General features: G+C 30.8%; 1 protein-coding gene across 3 annotated transcripts; it reads right to left on the bottom strand.

The window, feature by feature from the left end:
• Nucleotides 1-5,169: 5,169 nt before the first annotated feature.
• LOC124932917 (far upstream element-binding protein 1-like) lies at nucleotides 5,170-12,827 on the bottom strand. 3 transcript variants are annotated; one of them, XR_007098797.1, is made up of 8 exons: nucleotides 12,462-12,825; nucleotides 11,775-12,157; nucleotides 9,411-9,596; nucleotides 9,211-9,309; nucleotides 9,060-9,131; nucleotides 8,871-8,984; nucleotides 5,676-6,650; nucleotides 5,170-5,410 (listed from the first exon to the last, which is right to left on the bottom strand). XR_007098797.1 is itself a non-coding variant. In XM_047473627.1 (7 exons), the coding sequence occupies exons 1-7, from the start codon at nucleotides 12,694-12,696 to the stop codon at nucleotides 5,736-5,738; spliced, it is 1,971 nt and encodes a 656-aa protein (XP_047329583.1). In that variant the 5' UTR covers nucleotides 12,697-12,827; the 3' UTR covers nucleotides 5,432-5,735. The 3 variants fall into 3 exon arrangements, 2 of the variants coding, with proteins under 2 accessions (XP_047329583.1, XP_047329582.1); XM_047473627.1 differs by lacking the exon at nucleotides 5,170-5,410 and having other exon boundaries at nucleotides 5,432-6,650; nucleotides 11,775-12,124; nucleotides 12,462-12,827; XM_047473626.1 differs by lacking the exon at nucleotides 5,170-5,410 and having other exon boundaries at nucleotides 5,433-6,650.
• Between the last annotated feature and the right edge of the window lie 6,191 nt (nucleotides 12,828-19,018).

The following is a 19,018-nucleotide window of genomic DNA, read 5'->3' as shown; positions in this document are numbered from 1 at the left end:
ATTGGGTTATTTGATTTGGACTCCCAACTATGTAAAAAAAAGTTTAGAAGTTCATTTGTGTTAAACAGAGGCATTATAGTCTTATTGAAAAAAGATATTTGAACTGTCATCGTTTCGTTATAAAAACTAGAAGAAACGATATTATCAAAAACACATCTGAAAGACATCTAATATATATATACTCAGAGCCGGCCCCGAGGTTTCGTTATAAAAACTAGAAAAAAAGTCAATATATTTTTTTTGTTAACCTAGGTCAAGTTATGTTGAACCACTAAGCTACACCATTTTACATTTAAAATTACAATAGATTTTATTAAATACCTTAATATTTTTAACAAGTGGGCTGCCCTGGGGAGTGAGCTGCCCTAGCCCGAGGGCTTGTCGGGCTTACCCCAGGGTCGGCCCTGTATATACTCATAGAGATAGTGAGATATTTCTTTGTTTTAACTTTTATCTTCATTTATTTCGTATTTAATATTTGATTATAGTGAAATTTCTTTTGGAGTGGTTTTTTCTACTTGATTTGATGAGTTTTTTTTTTATATTAAATTATTGGTGTTTTGGGTAATTTGTATAAACATTTGTTTATGTATATTTGTTTCTCGTTCTTAATGATTCACTCAAGTGGGTGAATAGTTAATTATCACACATGTGATTATTATGGCTCAATATTATTATTCATCCTATTCTACATTAGCATTTGGTAGATCTAACTAAAAGTAATGAGGTATTTGAAAGGTAGCTCATCTCTTCTATCTCTTGTAGTAGATATTATCTTATCGATCTTAACCATTTTAAAACTTCTCTAGCTGCAAACCATATATTTTAATGACCTAAAATGAAAGTTTGGTAAAGAAGTTAATAAAGAAAAGTTCTTGATTGTTAATTTGATCTTGAATTTTTATAGTTTTTTTTAATATATATTATTTGAGATTTTTGTAGGATAATTAAATTACTAAAATAATATTTTATATTTTAAATTTAAGAAAAATAAAATAAATGTATTTTGATATTTTAATTGAAAGATAGAGTAATTAAGTAGTTTATTAAAATAACTATAAAATACAAGCTTAAATATGAATATTAGAGACAGGATATATATATACAAGTTTAATGTCTTTTATTATAAAATAAAGTAATGTAATTATAAACAAAATAAAAATAGTATTGGATGCAAATTAATGCCATAGATTAAATAGGAAGAAATTGCGAATCCTATTATTGGCATCTCCGATAATTAGCTATATACTGCATGTCTAAAGATTCAATATACTTCCAAATAATGTAAATTATTGGTATGTTACTTTTCTCTAAATATCCATTTTAAGCAATAAATTAGGCTCAATTTATACTATTTCGAATTAAGTCGATTTAACTGTTATGTTATTGGTTCGAACTATTATAAATCTAAATATAAAAATACTTAATTTGTCCCAAATGAGAAAAATGTTTGTATTTTGATGGATTATTTTTTCTTAACTTTCATAAATAAAATTATATTTATAAATGTTTTGGACGTATTTTTTTAAAAATTTGAATATTTTTTCAAAATTTAAACATTTTAAATTGTCAATATTGTTTTGAGCAATAGAAAAATAAAATATTTTTTTTTTCTCTTTTTTTTCACACTTATTTTTCTTTTTCTAATCAATGAGGTAATGTTATGTCATTTCCTTTTATATTTTCTCCCCAAATTCCCTCGCTGTCGCTTCTCTAAAATTAAATTTTCAAATTCAAAATATATATAGATAAACAGAATCGAATTAGGTAAGTGAAAGTAATTAATAGGAAGGGTAAAGTGGTAATTAAAATAAGGTTAGCAATAAATATAGTGAGTTATTTGACCTGATATAACCAGGAAAATAAAATATTCAAAATTATTTTGAAACAAATTAAATTATTTAATAGATCTCGACTTAGTTGCACTAAAATATATTTACATCGTACATGTGTTGTTTGGATTCATTAGCTGTAATCTGTTCATTTTATATTTTACTGTAAAAATTTTATAAGGTTGTCGGTTCCATATATTCAAAATTAATTTATAGACTTTTACTGAAATAACTAAGTCATTTTTTTTAAATAAATAAAATAATTTCTAGATAATGGTTTTAAACATGAACTATTAGACTTGTTGTTGTGAGTTATTTTGAGATGATTCAATATTTTTAAATTTTGTTTTATATAGATATATACAAAGGATTTTGTTTAACTTTTTTAACAAATCATTATTTCATAATAAATAAATAAATTAAAATAAAAGAAGAGATAAAACAACAAAGGAGATATTAACGTAACACCAATGGATGCACTAGAGTTTTCCATAGCAAACTAACCTAATTAATTTTGTTATCATTCCCAAAATAATTCCCAAAATAATATATTTATTTTCAAATTTTTAATATTTTAATTAATATTATATCTTATTATAAATAAATATTAAATTTAATTTTATATTTCAATTATTATTTTTATATAATATAATAAATATTATCTATCAATTAATACTTTTATAAATATTTTAATAATTATAATACAATAACTTAATCATTTTTTTAAAACTAAAATTAACTAATCTAACACCACAATCATCAATCACAAAATAACTTAATAATTAATAATAAATTTTATTATATAATTATTTTATTTTAAAACTATTAGTTACACCTCTGTAGCCTTTATTAGCTACACTTTCCACATTATTAACATTTTAAGTTATCTTTGAATAAGTTGACTTGACATGTTTATTTTTATTTTTAAATTATAATAATATTATTTATTAAAAGTAAATTTAAAAATATTAAAAATTATTAATTTTATAATTTGAATCTAACTTAATATAACATTTAAAATTTCAGAAATATTAAAAATATAGTATAAAATATTAGAAATATAATAATAATAATAATTATTATTATTATATTCAATATGATTTAAATAATAGTAGTTTAAAGGTAAACGGAAAAAAAGATGATAGTGTTCACCTTATCAATTAGGATAATAATTATATTATACAATATATCCTATTATTTAAAAATAATAATTTAATATTATAAATATATATAAATAATTAAATTAGAATATATTTAATAATAAGTTATAAAATTAATATATATATATATAAATAAATAAATTGTATTTAATAATAAATTATATTAATTTGAAGAAAAAATAAAAGACTAAATTAGTTAGAAAGTTGAACTTTGATCACAAGTTAGTTCGAAAAATAACCGTATAAAATATAAACAATATAACTTGAAATATTTGTATTTACGGACCATATGACATTGATTTGTCATTTACACAAAATAATTGCTTATTTGATTTAATGCATATAACTCATTCAATATTAAACCAACTCTACTTAAAATTCATAGGAATTTGATTGATCTATCATATGACCTAATGACACAGGCATTATATTAATTATGAATTTATCTTTTAATCAGAATTTCAACATAAATTTCACTGCATATAAAAAAAAAGTTTTAAATAGTAGTAAAATTTACAATTGGTCTAACAAGAATTATTGCATTAAAACACAATAACTTATAAAAATAAAAGATAATAAAACTTGATAGTTTTGAAGGTGTGTTATGTGTCTGCAGTTATATTATATGTGTATCCATATTAAATTATCAAAAGAAATACAAAATATTATTTTATAAAATAAATAATTTATAATAATAATAATACAAACATATTTTATAAACTAAATTCATTATTTAAGAAAAATAAAAACATTTCAAATATTATACTCATAATTAAAGGAATGCATTGCCTTGCAAAGTTATATTTATGTTTAACTAAAATATACTATAAATAAATTGATTATTAGAGAATTTATATATGTAAATGACCAATATGTATTATAATTGATAAGCAAATATGATTGATTGTTACACTACAAGAGTTTGCTTGAACGGGACATTTAGATTTACCTTAAAAAACTTTATTTGATAAAATAATATGTTAATTGAGTTTTTAATTGTTATATTATAATTTTTAATTTACTTTAATAAAAATAAAGTAAAAATATTTTAGTAAAATACTAAAAGAAAATTCATATGAAAACAAGTTTTTCAAATATAATTTATGAATTATTTAAAAAATCTTTATCGATATAATTTTGAGTAAAATGATTTATTTTATTAAAATTATTTAAAAAATATTAATATATAATGATAATAAAAAAGATATATTATTTAATTAATAAATGACCATAGTTATTTAAAGCTTAGGTTCGTTTTTCTCCCAACTTGACTCGAATTTTAAACTGCGTCATAAAAACATTGAAATATCACAATTTTAATCATTTAAAATTTTTCTCAAATAGACAAAATTAGTCTTCTTATTCTAACTAAACGTTTTCTTTCTAATCAAGTTGGCATGTTGTAAGTGAAATGTAGTATTTTTTCAGATACATGCAAAAATAGTTTATTTAATATTTATTTTTTATAAAACTTCATAGTGACATTTATGTTTTAAATTTAATATCCAAATTGCCAAATGCCTTTCTATATAAGAATAATTGAAAAAAATCAAAAAAAAAAAAAAATTGTTATTTTGTTTTAAAATTTTGATAAATTAATTATAAGAAGAAATACTACGTGTGGGTGAGAAAGCCTAAAAATAATAGTTCAAGTCTGATGTACACAATTTACAGAAATTGAAAAACTTGAAATTTAAGACTCCAAAATAAATGGGCCATTAATAAATTAAACCACAGTAAGTATTAATAAGAGATGAATAAAATAATTTTTAATTATATATATAATTTTTAAAATCCCAAGTCTTTTTCATAGCCCACATATATTTTGGTTAAAGCAATCCAGCTGTATCTTCGATCATGTTTGGAAATTATTTTGTCGGTTATTTGTTAGTGGAGTTAGAATAATAATAATGGGAAAACTTTTTTTGGATGAAGAGAGATTCGTCTGACGTGTTGATCATCATTAGTATTTACAAATTTTTTTAAAAAAAGTTTGAAGGTCTTGAAATGACCTACTAGAAATTCAAAGGGTAGTATCCTTAAATTCAAAGGGTAATATTTAAGGCGCGTTTATTAACAATTAGGGACCACTTTGATGGAGACAGCACATGAGATGTACTAAACAATAGTAGTGATAGTTTGATTTTTATTTTATTTTCATATCGTATCTTCTTTCTTTATAACCATCCAAATCACTCAATTGATCCACAACAAAAACCAAAATACCTCAACTTTATTTTAAATTTTAAATACTAATTCAACCTACTCCTAACTTTTTAACAAATAAGATTTTTTTCTAAAAAAATACACAGCAAACCCTTGAGGGTCGGTCGGGGGTCCATTGAAGGATGATTACCTTCATTGTGTGTGCATAGATAGATATTTTGCTTTCCATGTGGCGTCTCTTTCAAACCAGCCCTAAATGCACCAATTACATCAAATCAAACAGAGTGTGAATAAATCTTACAGATGACCTATTGTTGCAAAAATATCAATCAATATGCAATGCAAATCATTTTTAGTAGGAAAAATATAATTAATTCTATGAAATAAAACATTCCACCTCTGCATTCCCTATTTTTTTTTTTTAAGTTATCTTCCTTAAACTTGTAAGATCATGGTAGGACGAGACAAGCCTAAAATTCACAAGAGAACAACTTGAAAAGGTGAAAGGACTACAAACCGAGTTCTGCTAAGCTGAATCAAGCCTGAGCATAGGCAACATGGTCCAGCAGTTCAAATATCAACGACCTGGCTGCTGCTGCTGCTGAGCTGTCGTCTGAACATAATTACCAGGTTGTGGTGCAACATAAGACCCAGCACTATAGCCTGCTGATTGCTCGGCTGTAGCTTGATAGCCATATGCTGCTGGTGCTGCTGCAGAGCTCTGGACAGATGGTTCGGCATAACCTGATGATGGATGAGAGGAAGGAGGGTATGAACCGTAACTTGCATACCCTAATCCAGGTTGAACATAACCAGAGACAGGCGGCTGCCCATTGCCTTGCTGAGTATGATGATACCCACCTGCATTATGTGGTGGTGGTGGTGCCTGCTGGCTATTGCCTTGCTGAGGATGATGATACCCACCTGCATTCTGTGGTGGTGCCTGCTGCTGGCTATAGCCTCCACCAGATGATGCATATGGGGGGTAATAGTAAGACGGCTGAGAATACTGGGCAGTCGCAGGACCAACTTGGTAGGGCATGCCTCCTTGACCATAGGACTGTGAGGGAGGTCCCTGGCCCTGCATGCCATAAGATGGTGGAGGCTTACCATAAGGATCCTGTGGATAGTCCGAGTAACTGCCACCTTGATGAGGGTAAGAATTATTATTTTGACCACCATATCTTGCTTCTTCATTATTATATCCCCCGCCTTGTCCATAGCCCTGGACCGGAAGAGGACCACTACCACCATGGGGAGATGGACCAAAGCTATTTCTTGGAGGGGCAGCTTGTTGTGCTGGGTAACCGCCATATTGAGAAGGTGGGTACTGATTCTGGGATTGGTATGGGGCACGAGGATAATCATGGCCGGAAGAAGGTTGCATAGGAGGAGGACCTCTTGTTCCCCATTGTGATGGTCCTGAAGGTGCACGGGGCCGAAAGCCTTGCGATCCATATCCACTACTAGATTGAGAAGATGTCCTTGCAGGCTATTATCAAAATCAACCAATAGAGAGGGTCAGAAATCAAAATTATTATTTATAATTTTATACACTTAAAGGAATAGCATAATTTCATTACCACCAAGATCAAAATATAACTATCAAATGTGGAAGATTCATAATCGGCATGAACATAGAGTAAGCATAACAAATTCATAGTCAGAAATTAAAATTTTCACAAACAGCTCAACAAAAATATTAAAAAGGAAGAAATATAGGGCAAAAAAATAAATAATGTTCTGTATGTTCCATCTCATTAGGAGACTAAAATCATGAATGTTCTAGCACAAGAGATTAGAACAAATTAAGTATTCTCACATCCTCGTCCTTGCAAAGAGGAGACAGATTTCAGCATAAATAATAAAGAAAAAATTGATAGAACGTAAATAATGACATCAAAACAGCACAGTAAAAAGTTAGAATATAGTATCAATGGTGATGTAACAAATCGATCATGTTTAAATTACTGAAGAATGCCTGAAGAGATGATCGTTAATGGGTTGATATGAAGATAAGTGATGAGCAATTCTTGTTTTTCACCTCATACACCAAATCTACCTATTCTTGTTTTCCACCTTATACTCCAAATCTCCCGATTAGCAACTGAATAAACTTAGAAAACAAGCAATCCAGAGAAGTTCACAGTGGATGATAACTGATAAGACAAGGCAAGGCATTTTCCAACCTCATTAATAGTGAGACTACAGTACATAGCACTATGACTAGCACAATAACTGTTGCTTTCATTATCAATTTTATGTTCCAAGTCTCAAAGCAGCCTTACCAACTATGAACATCCTGCAATGGCGATAGTTAATGCCTGTACCTCTCTTCAGTGATCAAGAATGAATAGCAGTTGGTTGGTTGCTACTACACCAAGAAGGAAATGCTGACCGCATGAAGAAGACAATAGCTGAATCTGCAGTTTTAAAGCGAACCAATTCGGATAGAAATTTTTAACATCAATAAATCGCACCTATATCTCAGATTGACAAATGACTTTTAACTGCAGACAAGTGACCTTTCGACATGCTCTCACTTGTTAACAATGTGATTTAGCATTTCTCCCTGTGATCATGACACCAACATATTCACATGGATTCACAATCTTCCTAATGTAACCTCGTCATTACAATTGTTAGAAATTTCTTTTGCAAGCATTCTCTAACTAATTGGGACAACAAAAAACTAATAAGCTAATGAGATGACACTATATGGCTCTGGAATCTTTAGGTCTAATCCATGATTATAAGTCTACAAGAGTCTCATACAATTTACAACAAGTTGAGCAGAATCCGCTTAATGGTCATTAATTACATTAAAGCAATCAACTTTCCTTTGTCAAAGAGGATACTACATCACTTCTTGACAACAAAGTTCTAGACATTGCTAAGAGGCCAATATCAATACCATGTATGGGAAGAAGTAGATTCTCCTCCACAATCAATTTTATCTAATGATATTAGTTTGACTTTTGAATTTAATTTATTATAAAACTAATCATCCATAGACTTTAATTATCAAAATTTCAATTTTATAGTTTATTGTATAAATATGTTATAATTACAAACTAATTAGATAATAGTAGAAGTCCACTTTTTTTGTAAAACAAACAACCAGTAAAACAATAATTAGGATTAATAATCAAGATAAAGCTCTCATATATCAATCTTCGAACAAATCATAAAGATGAAATAACATGATGATTTCTCGCATCTGTCAATTATATGGAAGTAGGTGAGAATCACACGAATACTAAACAAGAATAAGCCAAACCAGAATTCTGATTCCTTCACCAAGAAAATTAGAACTAAACCCTCAAAATAAAATGCTTACACGAGAGTTGTCATTTTTTGTGCCTTAAAACTTGGTCGAAGTAGTCTATCCATCATATACTACAAGCTAGGTGAAACATTTTTTGTGCCTTAAAACATAGCAAGGTGTAACAATTGACTAATCATTTTTAGATCTTAAAACTTAATCAATGTAGACTATAAACTAACTGAAACATGACTGACCAAAACAACTCCAGAATAAGATATATACCAAATTGATTTTCAAGTATTTAAAAGTAAACAAGACATGTGCAATCCAATAAAAAATTATGAATCCAGATTCTCAATGCCAATACATAAAATAAATAACACTAATTTCACATAGCATTAATGAAGAATAAAACTCATTAGTAATTGAATGGTCAACACAAACCTGGGCCATCAATTCTTCAATCATTTCTCTAGCAATCTCAATTTGTCTCTTATTACCAGTCACTCGCACAGTCTTTTCCTTGGATTGTTCTCCATCAGAGCTTTCTTGTATCAACTAAAAGAAGATCATGGTCAAAGAGAAGATGCCAAACCTTACAAAGATAGTAATCATTTAGGCGCATATGTTTACCTGAACGCGAGCACCTGATCTTATTTGCAGATTTCTTATTGTCTCCCCGCCTTTACCAATAATCAACCCAGCCTGTACAAAAAAGTAAATTCATAGAAGGCACAAAGCAAGATGGACAGAAAAACAAAAATAAATTGGTAGTCCAAGCTACCTTCACATTTGGAACTTGAATCTCAAATTGTTCTCCAGTCGCTGTTTGCGCAGTGTTGAAGCCCCTAGCTACCAGGGCAGGAGAGCCCCCAGCATCAGACTATACATTAACAAACTTCTACTTCAAAATTACTGGGATAACATGAAATTAGCAGTGACTGGATTAATAGATAAAAGAACAGAGACTAATATCATATTGACCTCAGCTATAACATCCTTTATCAATTTTTCGGCCTTGATTATACTTTCAAGTGTCCCTATAATTTCAACAGGACGCGTCGGAGAATTTGGATCAGCAACGAAGTCCTTTGTGATATGAATCTTAGCACCAGAATTTATCTGTAAATACCGTATTGTTTCTCCTCCCTTGCCAATAACTACGCCAACCTGTACAAAGATTCGCAATACAATACCAGAGTTCAGGTTATTAGCCAGAAAAGAGAATGTAAGAATACAGAGCCATTAATGCAGTATCACTCTTTTGACATGCATTATAATATCTTACATAAACACTCCATTTCAATCTATATATGAGGGCATGAGTTCCGGACGTTCTTGTGAGGGTTTCACGAAATGGTGATTTTCTGAATTTTTGAAAATAGATTTTGCACACTATTTACAAAAAGAAATGTTCCTCATTCTCTCTAAATCATTAAATTAGTTCACAATCACATACTCCAGCATTTCCATTTCGCGATTCAGATTCAGAGCTCGAATCTGTACATTCCTAAGAATCTGAAGAGGAGATCTCTCTCGATCTCGAATTGAGACCCCAGGGGGTATTATTATTGACCTTTGATTTGATCTTATTTACAAAATAACAAAAACATAATTCCCTAATTATTTTTACCTTATTTTTCAAATATTATTAGTAATTTATTTCCGCCTTATTTAGTTTTAGTTAACTTAAATTTTTATTTTATAAAATACTCTAAAATTAATTTCAGTTTAGATATTTCCAATTTATTGTTTAAAACTACATACTAAAAAAGACTTAATATATTTTTATTTAAATAACATAATGTCACACAATTACTCTAAAATAACATAAGTCAAGATCTGAGTGAGTTTTTTACCTTAATGGTGGTTTTCTCAATTTCCAACAAATAATTCATAAAAACTATTTTTAATATTATCTACAATTATGTTGTTATTTCCTTCCCTTATCACACAAATTGATTGATTCTTATATGCTGAAAAAATAAAAATAAAATACCAAAATATCTACACATGTTATTTAAATCGATTATAGTTCAACAATCACCAATGATATAGTGGTACAATCAAACCCTTTCGCGGTATAAACCGGGTTTGATTCCTGACTAGATCAATTCTGAAGGAAATGTATATAAATATACACATAATATACATATAGAAATATTTCTCCACTTGTTAATCATTTGCATAAACAAAAATCTTTAGATTTCAATCAAAACTATTATTTAATGTTTACAAGACGACGTTAACAAAAAACATTGAAAACGCTTTGAATGGAAGCGGGGGGGTCATGGCTATAGGGTGTCATGCTAGTTTTCCATAATTCAAAAAAAAAAAACAAGACATTAAAAAAAACAAATAATCAATTTCATAAAAGAACTCTCATCTAGTGCTTGTGGGTCGCATGGTTCCAACCTACTTAGTAGAACATTACAATCATTCTAACCATTTCTTTCCCTAAAACAGGCCCATTAAAGGCTTTTTCATAGTCAGCATAGAGCAGTTAGAAAATCACTACCCTTCTACACTACACACCTTGTACCAAGCTTCACAAATAAGAAATCCATAAACCTGACCCTAGGGGTAACACCTAATAGATTATGTGTTAAGGCACAAATAACACCCAATATCATCTCCACTCCATCATTGCCCTCTCCTGCATTTTATTTCCCTTCTACTTTAAACTCAACTGTTCTATATATGAAGCTAATACAAACAGAGACTAGGAGCTTGTTGATACGGGGTTATTTGGATTTAATCGAAAATAACCATTTATCTCATCACCAATTCATCAACCAAAATATCAAATTATCACAACTTTAATTATTACAAAACTTAAATATTAAATATGAAAATATATTTATTAATTTAACCCAAATAATCCACTTTTTTGTTAAAGAAGATTTTGAATTCATAATCAGGATTTTATTCAAATAAACCCAATCAAACAACCTCTAGGATTTCAAAGGCGTAATTCTGAAGTTGACAAATAGCCAAACTATTGTAAATTAAATGAGGATAATTATGAATAGTAGTAATTAGATTAGGAATATTATTTCAAGTTAATCTTATTAGCGTAGTATATTATCATTAGAGTAGAGAGTGATTATTCCCTATAATACTTCATCATACTTCTCTATTCTATGATTAGAAATTATGAAAAGGATTCTGTGTTTTCTCTCTTAAATTTCTCTTGGCTTCTCATCTTTCTCTTTAAATCTCAAAGCCTAGATTAGAGTACCTATCTGAAGTGTCCAATATCTAACCAATTATCACACATATTAGTGCATGATTTACCTCGATATTTAACAAAGAAAAAACATGCCTTTCTAAAAAAAAGAGATTTACCTTGTTATTGGGAATCTCAATTTTCCTTGATGCATTCTGGTTCGCCTGTATAGGCAGCTGATCTACATGAGAAGTAAGCTCTTCTTTGTGAAAATTTTCTTCTGGGGAGAATTTAGATGCTTGGTGAGACTCAACATACTCCTGTACTTCAGCATTTTCCTCGGGAAGTTGTTGAACTTCCTCTTGTTGATGATCATCCAATGGTGGATGCCCATCATTCACTTTCTCCAAATCTTTAACCACCTTCTGTTGAGAATCCCCAGATTGAGCTGTTGTACTGTCTGCATCAGGCTTGTCAGCTTCATCATTTAGGGTCTCATCCAGCTTTTCCATCTTGTCAGCTTCGCCATCTACATTTGTGTCAAACTTTTCTTCTTGATCAACTGGCACCAAGTTCAAAACTTAAAACCAAATCCATAATGGGGAGCAAAAGAGACATCACAGGCCGATGTGACGAAACAAAAATACTATATTCCGGAAGGTAATTTCATTGTTATAGCAATTGAAACAAAAATACAAATCAATCCTAGGGCACATGTACTCACTCAACTAATGAGATGGAAGAAATAACCAGGTCATACAATTCCATCCAAATCACTAAGCATATAAAAGTAGACAAAATGATTCCAATATTACCGAACAATAGAGGCCAGAATAATCAACAAAAGGAGAGTTACAATTCCATACCATCGGGTTTGTCCTCTGAACGAAGACGCTTAGCCTTAGAATCATCGAAAGATCCTCCATTAGTGGCAGCCGCTACAACCTCCTCAGGTTTCTTGACAGCCTCTAACTCGGACATCGGCTCCGTATCCAAACCGGCGGCCGGAAGATCAGGGGCCGTGATTTCCAAATCCTCGTGCTTGCGCTTGAGATCTACAGGCGCAGGGCTCGCCGTAAACAACGCCACCTCCTCCATCATTAGTATCAAGGTTTCGACCCGGTTTTCGCCTTCGAAAGAGATAGAGTTCTATTCTCGAATCAATCGGTTTCCTCTAGATGACTTGGACTTTTACATATGGCGTAACGAGAACGGCAATCAAAGTGTTGGAGCAATTATCGGGTGCTGTGCCCTAAGCTGATGACACATGTTTTTCGAACCGTTTCTCAAACTAACCTTATTTGGTGTTCACTTTCCCAAACTAACCTAGTTTGTTCATTTATTCCCAAACTAACCTAGTTTACTATTCAAATTCATTTATTTTTTATTTTTTATTTTTTATTTTTTTACATTTCAAATTTATTATAGATATATATATTTAAATTATTATTTATATAAATTAAATTATTTATATTTTGATATATATTTTAAATTATTATTTTTATAAATTTAATTATTTATATTTTGATATATAATTTTAATTATTTTTTTATAAACTTAATTATTTATATTTTAATATAAATATTTAATGGTTCATTAACTTAAGACATATTTTTTTACGACCCTTAAGTTAGAAATACAACACATTAAAAATTGATAAAAAATTTATTGTGAAATTATATCACAATGAAAAGTCAAAATTATTTTAATAAAAGACAACCCAACAAATATAAATAATAATTTGAATGAAAAGTTGTCAAAATTATTTTAATAAAAGACAACTCAACAAATATAAATAATAATTTGAATGAAAAGTTGTCAAATTTATTTTAATAAAAGACAACCCAATAAATATAAATAATAATTTGAACGAAAAGTTGTCAAAATTATTTTAATAAAAGACAACCCAATAAATATAAATAAATTTATGGGGATGAAAATCATACTGCCACATATATATATATATATATGTAAATATATATATATATATAATAAATTTGAAATGTAAATATATATATATATATATTAAAATATAAATAATTAAATTTATAAAAAAATAATTTAAATTATATATCAAAATATAAATAATCAAATTTATAAAAATAATAATTTAAAATATATATTAAAATATAAATAATAATTTAAATATATATATCTATATATATATATAATAAATTTGAAATGTAAAAAAAAAATAAAAAAAATAAAATAAAATTAAAAAACTGAGTTTGAATAGTAAACTAGGTTAGTTTAGGAATAAATGAACAAACTAGGTTAGTTTGAGAAAGTGAACGCCAAACAAGGTTAGTTTGGGAAACTGTTCCATATTTTTCACCTGTGTTTTTATCTTAATTATTTAAGTTACATTATTTTTTTATCTAAATATTATATAAAATAAATTATATTTATTTATTTATAAAACAATTAATTTAACTTTTTTTTTAAGGAGTTTTATTTTGTTACAAATGAACCTATATCCTAATCATAATATTTTTTTAAATGTCAAAATATGAAGTGAGAAAATTATATTAAAATAATAATAATAATAAATTTTAAATTGTGCTTTAACACTTATAACAAGATGATTATTTCCTTAAATTTCTTTTGGGTGAAAATAATAAGAAAAATGTGTTTTTAAATTGGATAGTACATAAATGTTAATATTTCATTTTTTACTAATGTTCCATATTAACTTTTTTAAGAAAAAAAAATTAAATAATATTTTAAGAGAAATAATTAGGACAATGACTATAATAAAAAAAACGAATCTATTTGGAACGCCAAATTGTGTCTTTTTTTATTTTTCCGCCTCTTCGTATTTTTCCTCTTTCGCGTATTTTTCTTCTTTGTCTGTTCTTTCACGAAATCTTAATTCACTATTCTTTCGTCTTTTTGTCGGTATCGTTGTTTGAAAATACTCGTTTTATTATCTGTTGGCGTTCAAAATTTGTAAGCTTTCAACATTATTTGTCTTTTGTCATTCGAAACCCTTTTTTATCACAAAAAAACAATGGTATGTTATTTTACTTTTCAAGATATCATTCCTGAAACTTAATGTCGAAATTTTTTAAAGATAATTTATTTCTATTTTTTATTGTTTTGTTTTTGTTATAGATGATTTAACTTTTTAGTCGCATTTCGAGTAATTGTTATGTGTTAGAAACAAGATTACTCTTATTTTTTAGTTGTAATAACTTGGGAATAAAATAAAAAAGTTAAATCATCTATAGCATATTACTTTTTAGTCCATATTTTTTTTACATGAACATATTTTTTTTTACAGAGAGAAGGGGAGAACTATGTGGTCCTTCCGACCAACGCCTCCCTTCCCAACTTCGACACAAATAAACGACAAGAGAGAGCGACCTCAATCCCGCCGCTCCACCTCAAACAATTTACTAGCTTCCTCGTTCCCTATTCACAACCCTAACTCACTAACAAATGATCATACCCCAACTTCTACACCTATACCGACCGTCCACCATAATCTTAAATTAGTCGCTCACCCCAATCCTAATCTGACTATCCACCCTAATCGTAACCCTAAACCGGTTGTCCACTCTAACCTACAGCCCAACATCGAAACCCTCAGAAAATATACATTCCCCTTAGTTGGTTCCCAAGCGAGAGAGGGTTTCTCTTATTCGGAGGTTCTCAAAGGATCTTCAATTGGACGTTGACATCACCCCATTACATTTGGTGACAAAATCATTGAGCTAGAAGAAAACAATAACGACAAAATAGCTATCATATGCATCAATAAGTGTTCACGCTGCACTTGAAGCATTCACCTGAGCTTTACCGTTGCAAGACTTTTGGCGAAGTGGTCCAAAAAACCTTAATATCGCTTCCACAAAAACCTCAATATCCTTTTAACATGCGCAAACCCTTCTCGGTGCATATGATAGTTATTTTGTCGTTATTGCTTTCTTTTAGCTCAATGATTTTTATTACCAAACCTAAAGGGTGACACCAACGTCCAATTAAAGATCCTTTGAGAACCTCTGAATAAGAGAAACTCTCACTCGCTTGGGAACCAACTAAGGGAGATGAAGATTTTTTTGAGGGTTTCAATATTGGGCTATGGGTTAGAGTGGACGGTCAGTTTAGGGTTAGGATTGGGATGGACAGTCAGATTTAGGTTAGGGTTAGGGTGGATAGTCGATTTAGGGTTTAGGGTTAGCAAAAGATTAAGGGTTAGGGTGAGTAACCGGTTTAGGGTTAGGGTTATGGTGGACAGTCGATTTAGGGTTAGGTGTAAGGGTTGAAGTTGGGGTGTGATCATTTGTTAGTGAGTTAGTTTATAGGTAAGGAACAGGGAAATTAGGAAATTATTTAAGGTGGAGCGGCTCGCGGCGGAATTGAGGTCGCTCTCTCTCGTCATTTATCTCTGTCGGAGTTGGGAAGGGAGGCGTTGGTTGGGAGAACTGCTCTGTAAACAAAAAAAATAATATATATATATATATGGACTAAAAGTAACATGTTATGAGATGATTTAACTTTTTTTATTTCGTTCCCAGTGTTAGTGTTGTCGAGGACCACGACTACTTTGATATACTTTAAAAAAAAAATTAAAAAAATCGTTAAACATGTCTTTATAAAGTGCCTAACATGATTCAATTAAACGATAAACATGACTCAGTTAAGCGTTAAATATGACTCTATTTAACGCTTAATATTGTCTTCAAAACTGCAATTTCAATTTTAAAAGTTAAACGCTAAATATGTCATTGTTTAGTGCTTAACAATGGTTTTCAAAACTGCAATTTCAAAGTTTTTTAAAAGAAAATCAGTTGACTCATTAAGTAAAACATCTGTTTAACATTAAAAGTTAAAGGCTGAATAGTCCTTAAAGGTTTGGATATTAGACTACTTGGTCCCTGAACCAAAATAATAGAACCCGTTAGTCTCTGCCGTCCAAAACTGTTAGTCAAAAACCTTTTGACTATTAAATAATGACCATTTTGCCTTTACTTTTTTTTAAATTAAAAATAAATTAAATTAAATTAAAACCCAACCTAAATCCACAGTCGAAGAGATCTCCCGTCGAACCCCTTCTCCCAAATTGGGATTTGAAGACGAATTCACAGTGCAAGCGATTGACGACGACCTGGGCGATCTCGACTGGGCGATTGAGGCAAGCGAACAAACGACTGAGGCGAGCGACAGAATCCATAGTGGTGCAGGCGGCGAGCGAATGAACACATGGACGAAATTGAACAAATATCGACGTGCTTTACCCCAAGCCAATTAAGTTTTTAGAGTTTACCCAGACGTTTACGATTGAGTTGCAGTGAAAATAACGAAAGACGGTGGTATATGATGTCGATGGAGATAAAGTTAGTTTACTGGATTTGCACAATTGGGCTTATCAGCGATTATTAGTAAGTTCTTCAACACTTATTCAGTTTAGAACTATAAGTGGGTTGAAAATAGATAGTGACTGTGACCTACCTTTTGACAGGTCTGACATAATTATCAATAGTTTGCATCTCTGGTCCAAAGCAATGGCTTCGTGGAGTAACTCTAAGAACCAACCCCAATTGATCCCATTTTCAACATCCACAATAGCCCAAGCAAAAGGAAACATGTTATTGTTCCCATCAAGTGCAACTGCAGCCAACAAAGTCCCTCCAAATGGGCCATTCAAATGACATCCGTCAATTCCAATCCAAGGTCTACAACCATTTAGGAATCCTTCTTTGTGTGCATTTAGACACACAAAACTCTCCAGAATCTCTTCTTCTCGTCCGGGTCCTGACTGTCCATTGCTTGTAGCTTAACCGTGCTCCTAGGGTTTAATTTTAAAAGTAAAGTACAATATGTGTGCAATTTGCCATAGGACTCTTGAAAACTGCTCTGATATTTTTCCCTTGCCATTCTTCTAGCCCGCTACATCTTCCAAATTTGAGGTTCCACTCCCCACTTATCCAAACATGCTCTCATTGTTGCATTATCCAGATCAGGATTAGCTTCAAGTAGGTCCCCAAGTTGAGTAGTAATCCATTTAGAAGTTGTTGCCTTATTGTTACTTAATCTTAAGCATGTGTGTTCTTTCACCATGAATGTCACATGTTCATCAACCTCTGAAGCATGAATTCGCTAGGGACAACCGTTGTTACATACTACTGTCACACGTGCACGATCATTCTTCAAGAACTTAAGCTTGTAGCCACCTTGGATGCTATAGTCTTTCAAAGCAGCCTTAAATTCTTCTTGCCCAACTTCAAATTCAATTTCCTCATCACCATTGACATGAAAAGGAACTCCATCCACATCAGTCCTCTTTCTCTTCTTTGACAATTCAACCAGATCTTTCTCCTGCATTAATGACTCAATCCCGCTACTGATATCAGACCACTTGTCATCCTCCTCATCTAGATCTTCTTCTACATCTTACTCCCCGAAGATGTAATCATCATCCTCACTATCAGTGACAGCCCCTTCTTCCAGTCCAACATCACCACTATTAGTTTCCTCACCACAATCATCATCATCCTTGCTATCAGTTTCCTCACCAATAGCCTCTTCTATCCTAACACCACCCTGCATACCAACAACATCTTCTAGCCCAACACCATCTTCCAGCCCAATATCCTCATCCAGTCCAACATCCTCATCCAGTCCAACATCCACCTGCCCAACAGCCTCATCCAGCCCCACATTTGCATTATCCTGAACAGCATCACCATCAGTTTGTTCATTGGCCTCAATGTCAACACATGAAATGTAACATAGAGGAACCAACACTTTTTCCTTTACCAATATTTTCAAAAATTCTTCCCCCTCAGCAATGAATAGTACATCTAGTAGGTCACAATCACTATCTATTTTCAACACACTTACAGTTCTAAACCGAATAAGTGTTGAAGAACTTACTAATAATCGATGATAAGTCAATTCTGCAAATTCAGTAAGCTAACTTTATCTCCATTGACATCATATACCACCGTCTTTCGTTCTTTCCACTGCAACTCAATCGTAAATGTCTGGGTAAACTCTAAGAACTTAACTGGCTTGGGGGTAAAGCACGTCGTTATTTGTTCGATTTCGTCCATGTGTTCATTTGCCCGCCGCCTGCACCACTGTGGATTCCGTCGCTCGCCTCAGTCGCTCATTCGCTTGCCTCAGTAGCCTAGTCGAGGTCGCCCAGGTCGTCGTCAATCGCTTACACTGTGGATTCGTCTTCAAATCCCGATTTGGGAGAAGGGGTTCGACTGGCTTCGACGGGAGATCTCTTCGACTGTGAATTTAGGTTAGGTTTTAATTTAATTTAATTTGTTTTTAATTTAAAAAAAGGTAATGACAAAATAGTCATTATTTAATAGTCAAAAGGCTTTTGACTAACAGTTTTGGACGGCAAAGACTAACAGATTCTATTATTTTGGTTTAGAGACCAAGTAGTCTAATATTCAAACCTTCA

Source organism: Impatiens glandulifera, chromosome 3 (assembly GCF_907164915.1).
Source record: "Impatiens glandulifera chromosome 3, dImpGla2.1, whole genome shotgun sequence".
Classification (NCBI taxonomy): domain Eukaryota; kingdom Viridiplantae; phylum Streptophyta; class Magnoliopsida; order Ericales; family Balsaminaceae; genus Impatiens; species Impatiens glandulifera.
This window is presented reverse-complemented; position numbering and strand designations above follow the sequence as displayed.

Excerpts from the sequence above, each read along its gene's own strand:
- LOC124932917 (XM_047473626.1), bottom strand. The coding sequence starts at position 12,696 with ATGATGGAGGAGGTGGCGTTGTTTACGGCGAGCCCTGCGCCTGTAGAT. Across the intron at positions 12,158-12,461 it reads TTCAGAGGACAAACCCGATG|TTGATCAAGAAGAAAAGTTT; the intron begins GTATGGAATTGT and ends ACTTGGTGCCAG. Across the intron at positions 8,985-9,059 it reads GATCAGGTGCTCGCGTTCAG|TTGATACAAGAAAGCTCTGA; the intron begins GTAAACATATGC and ends ATCTTCTTTTAG.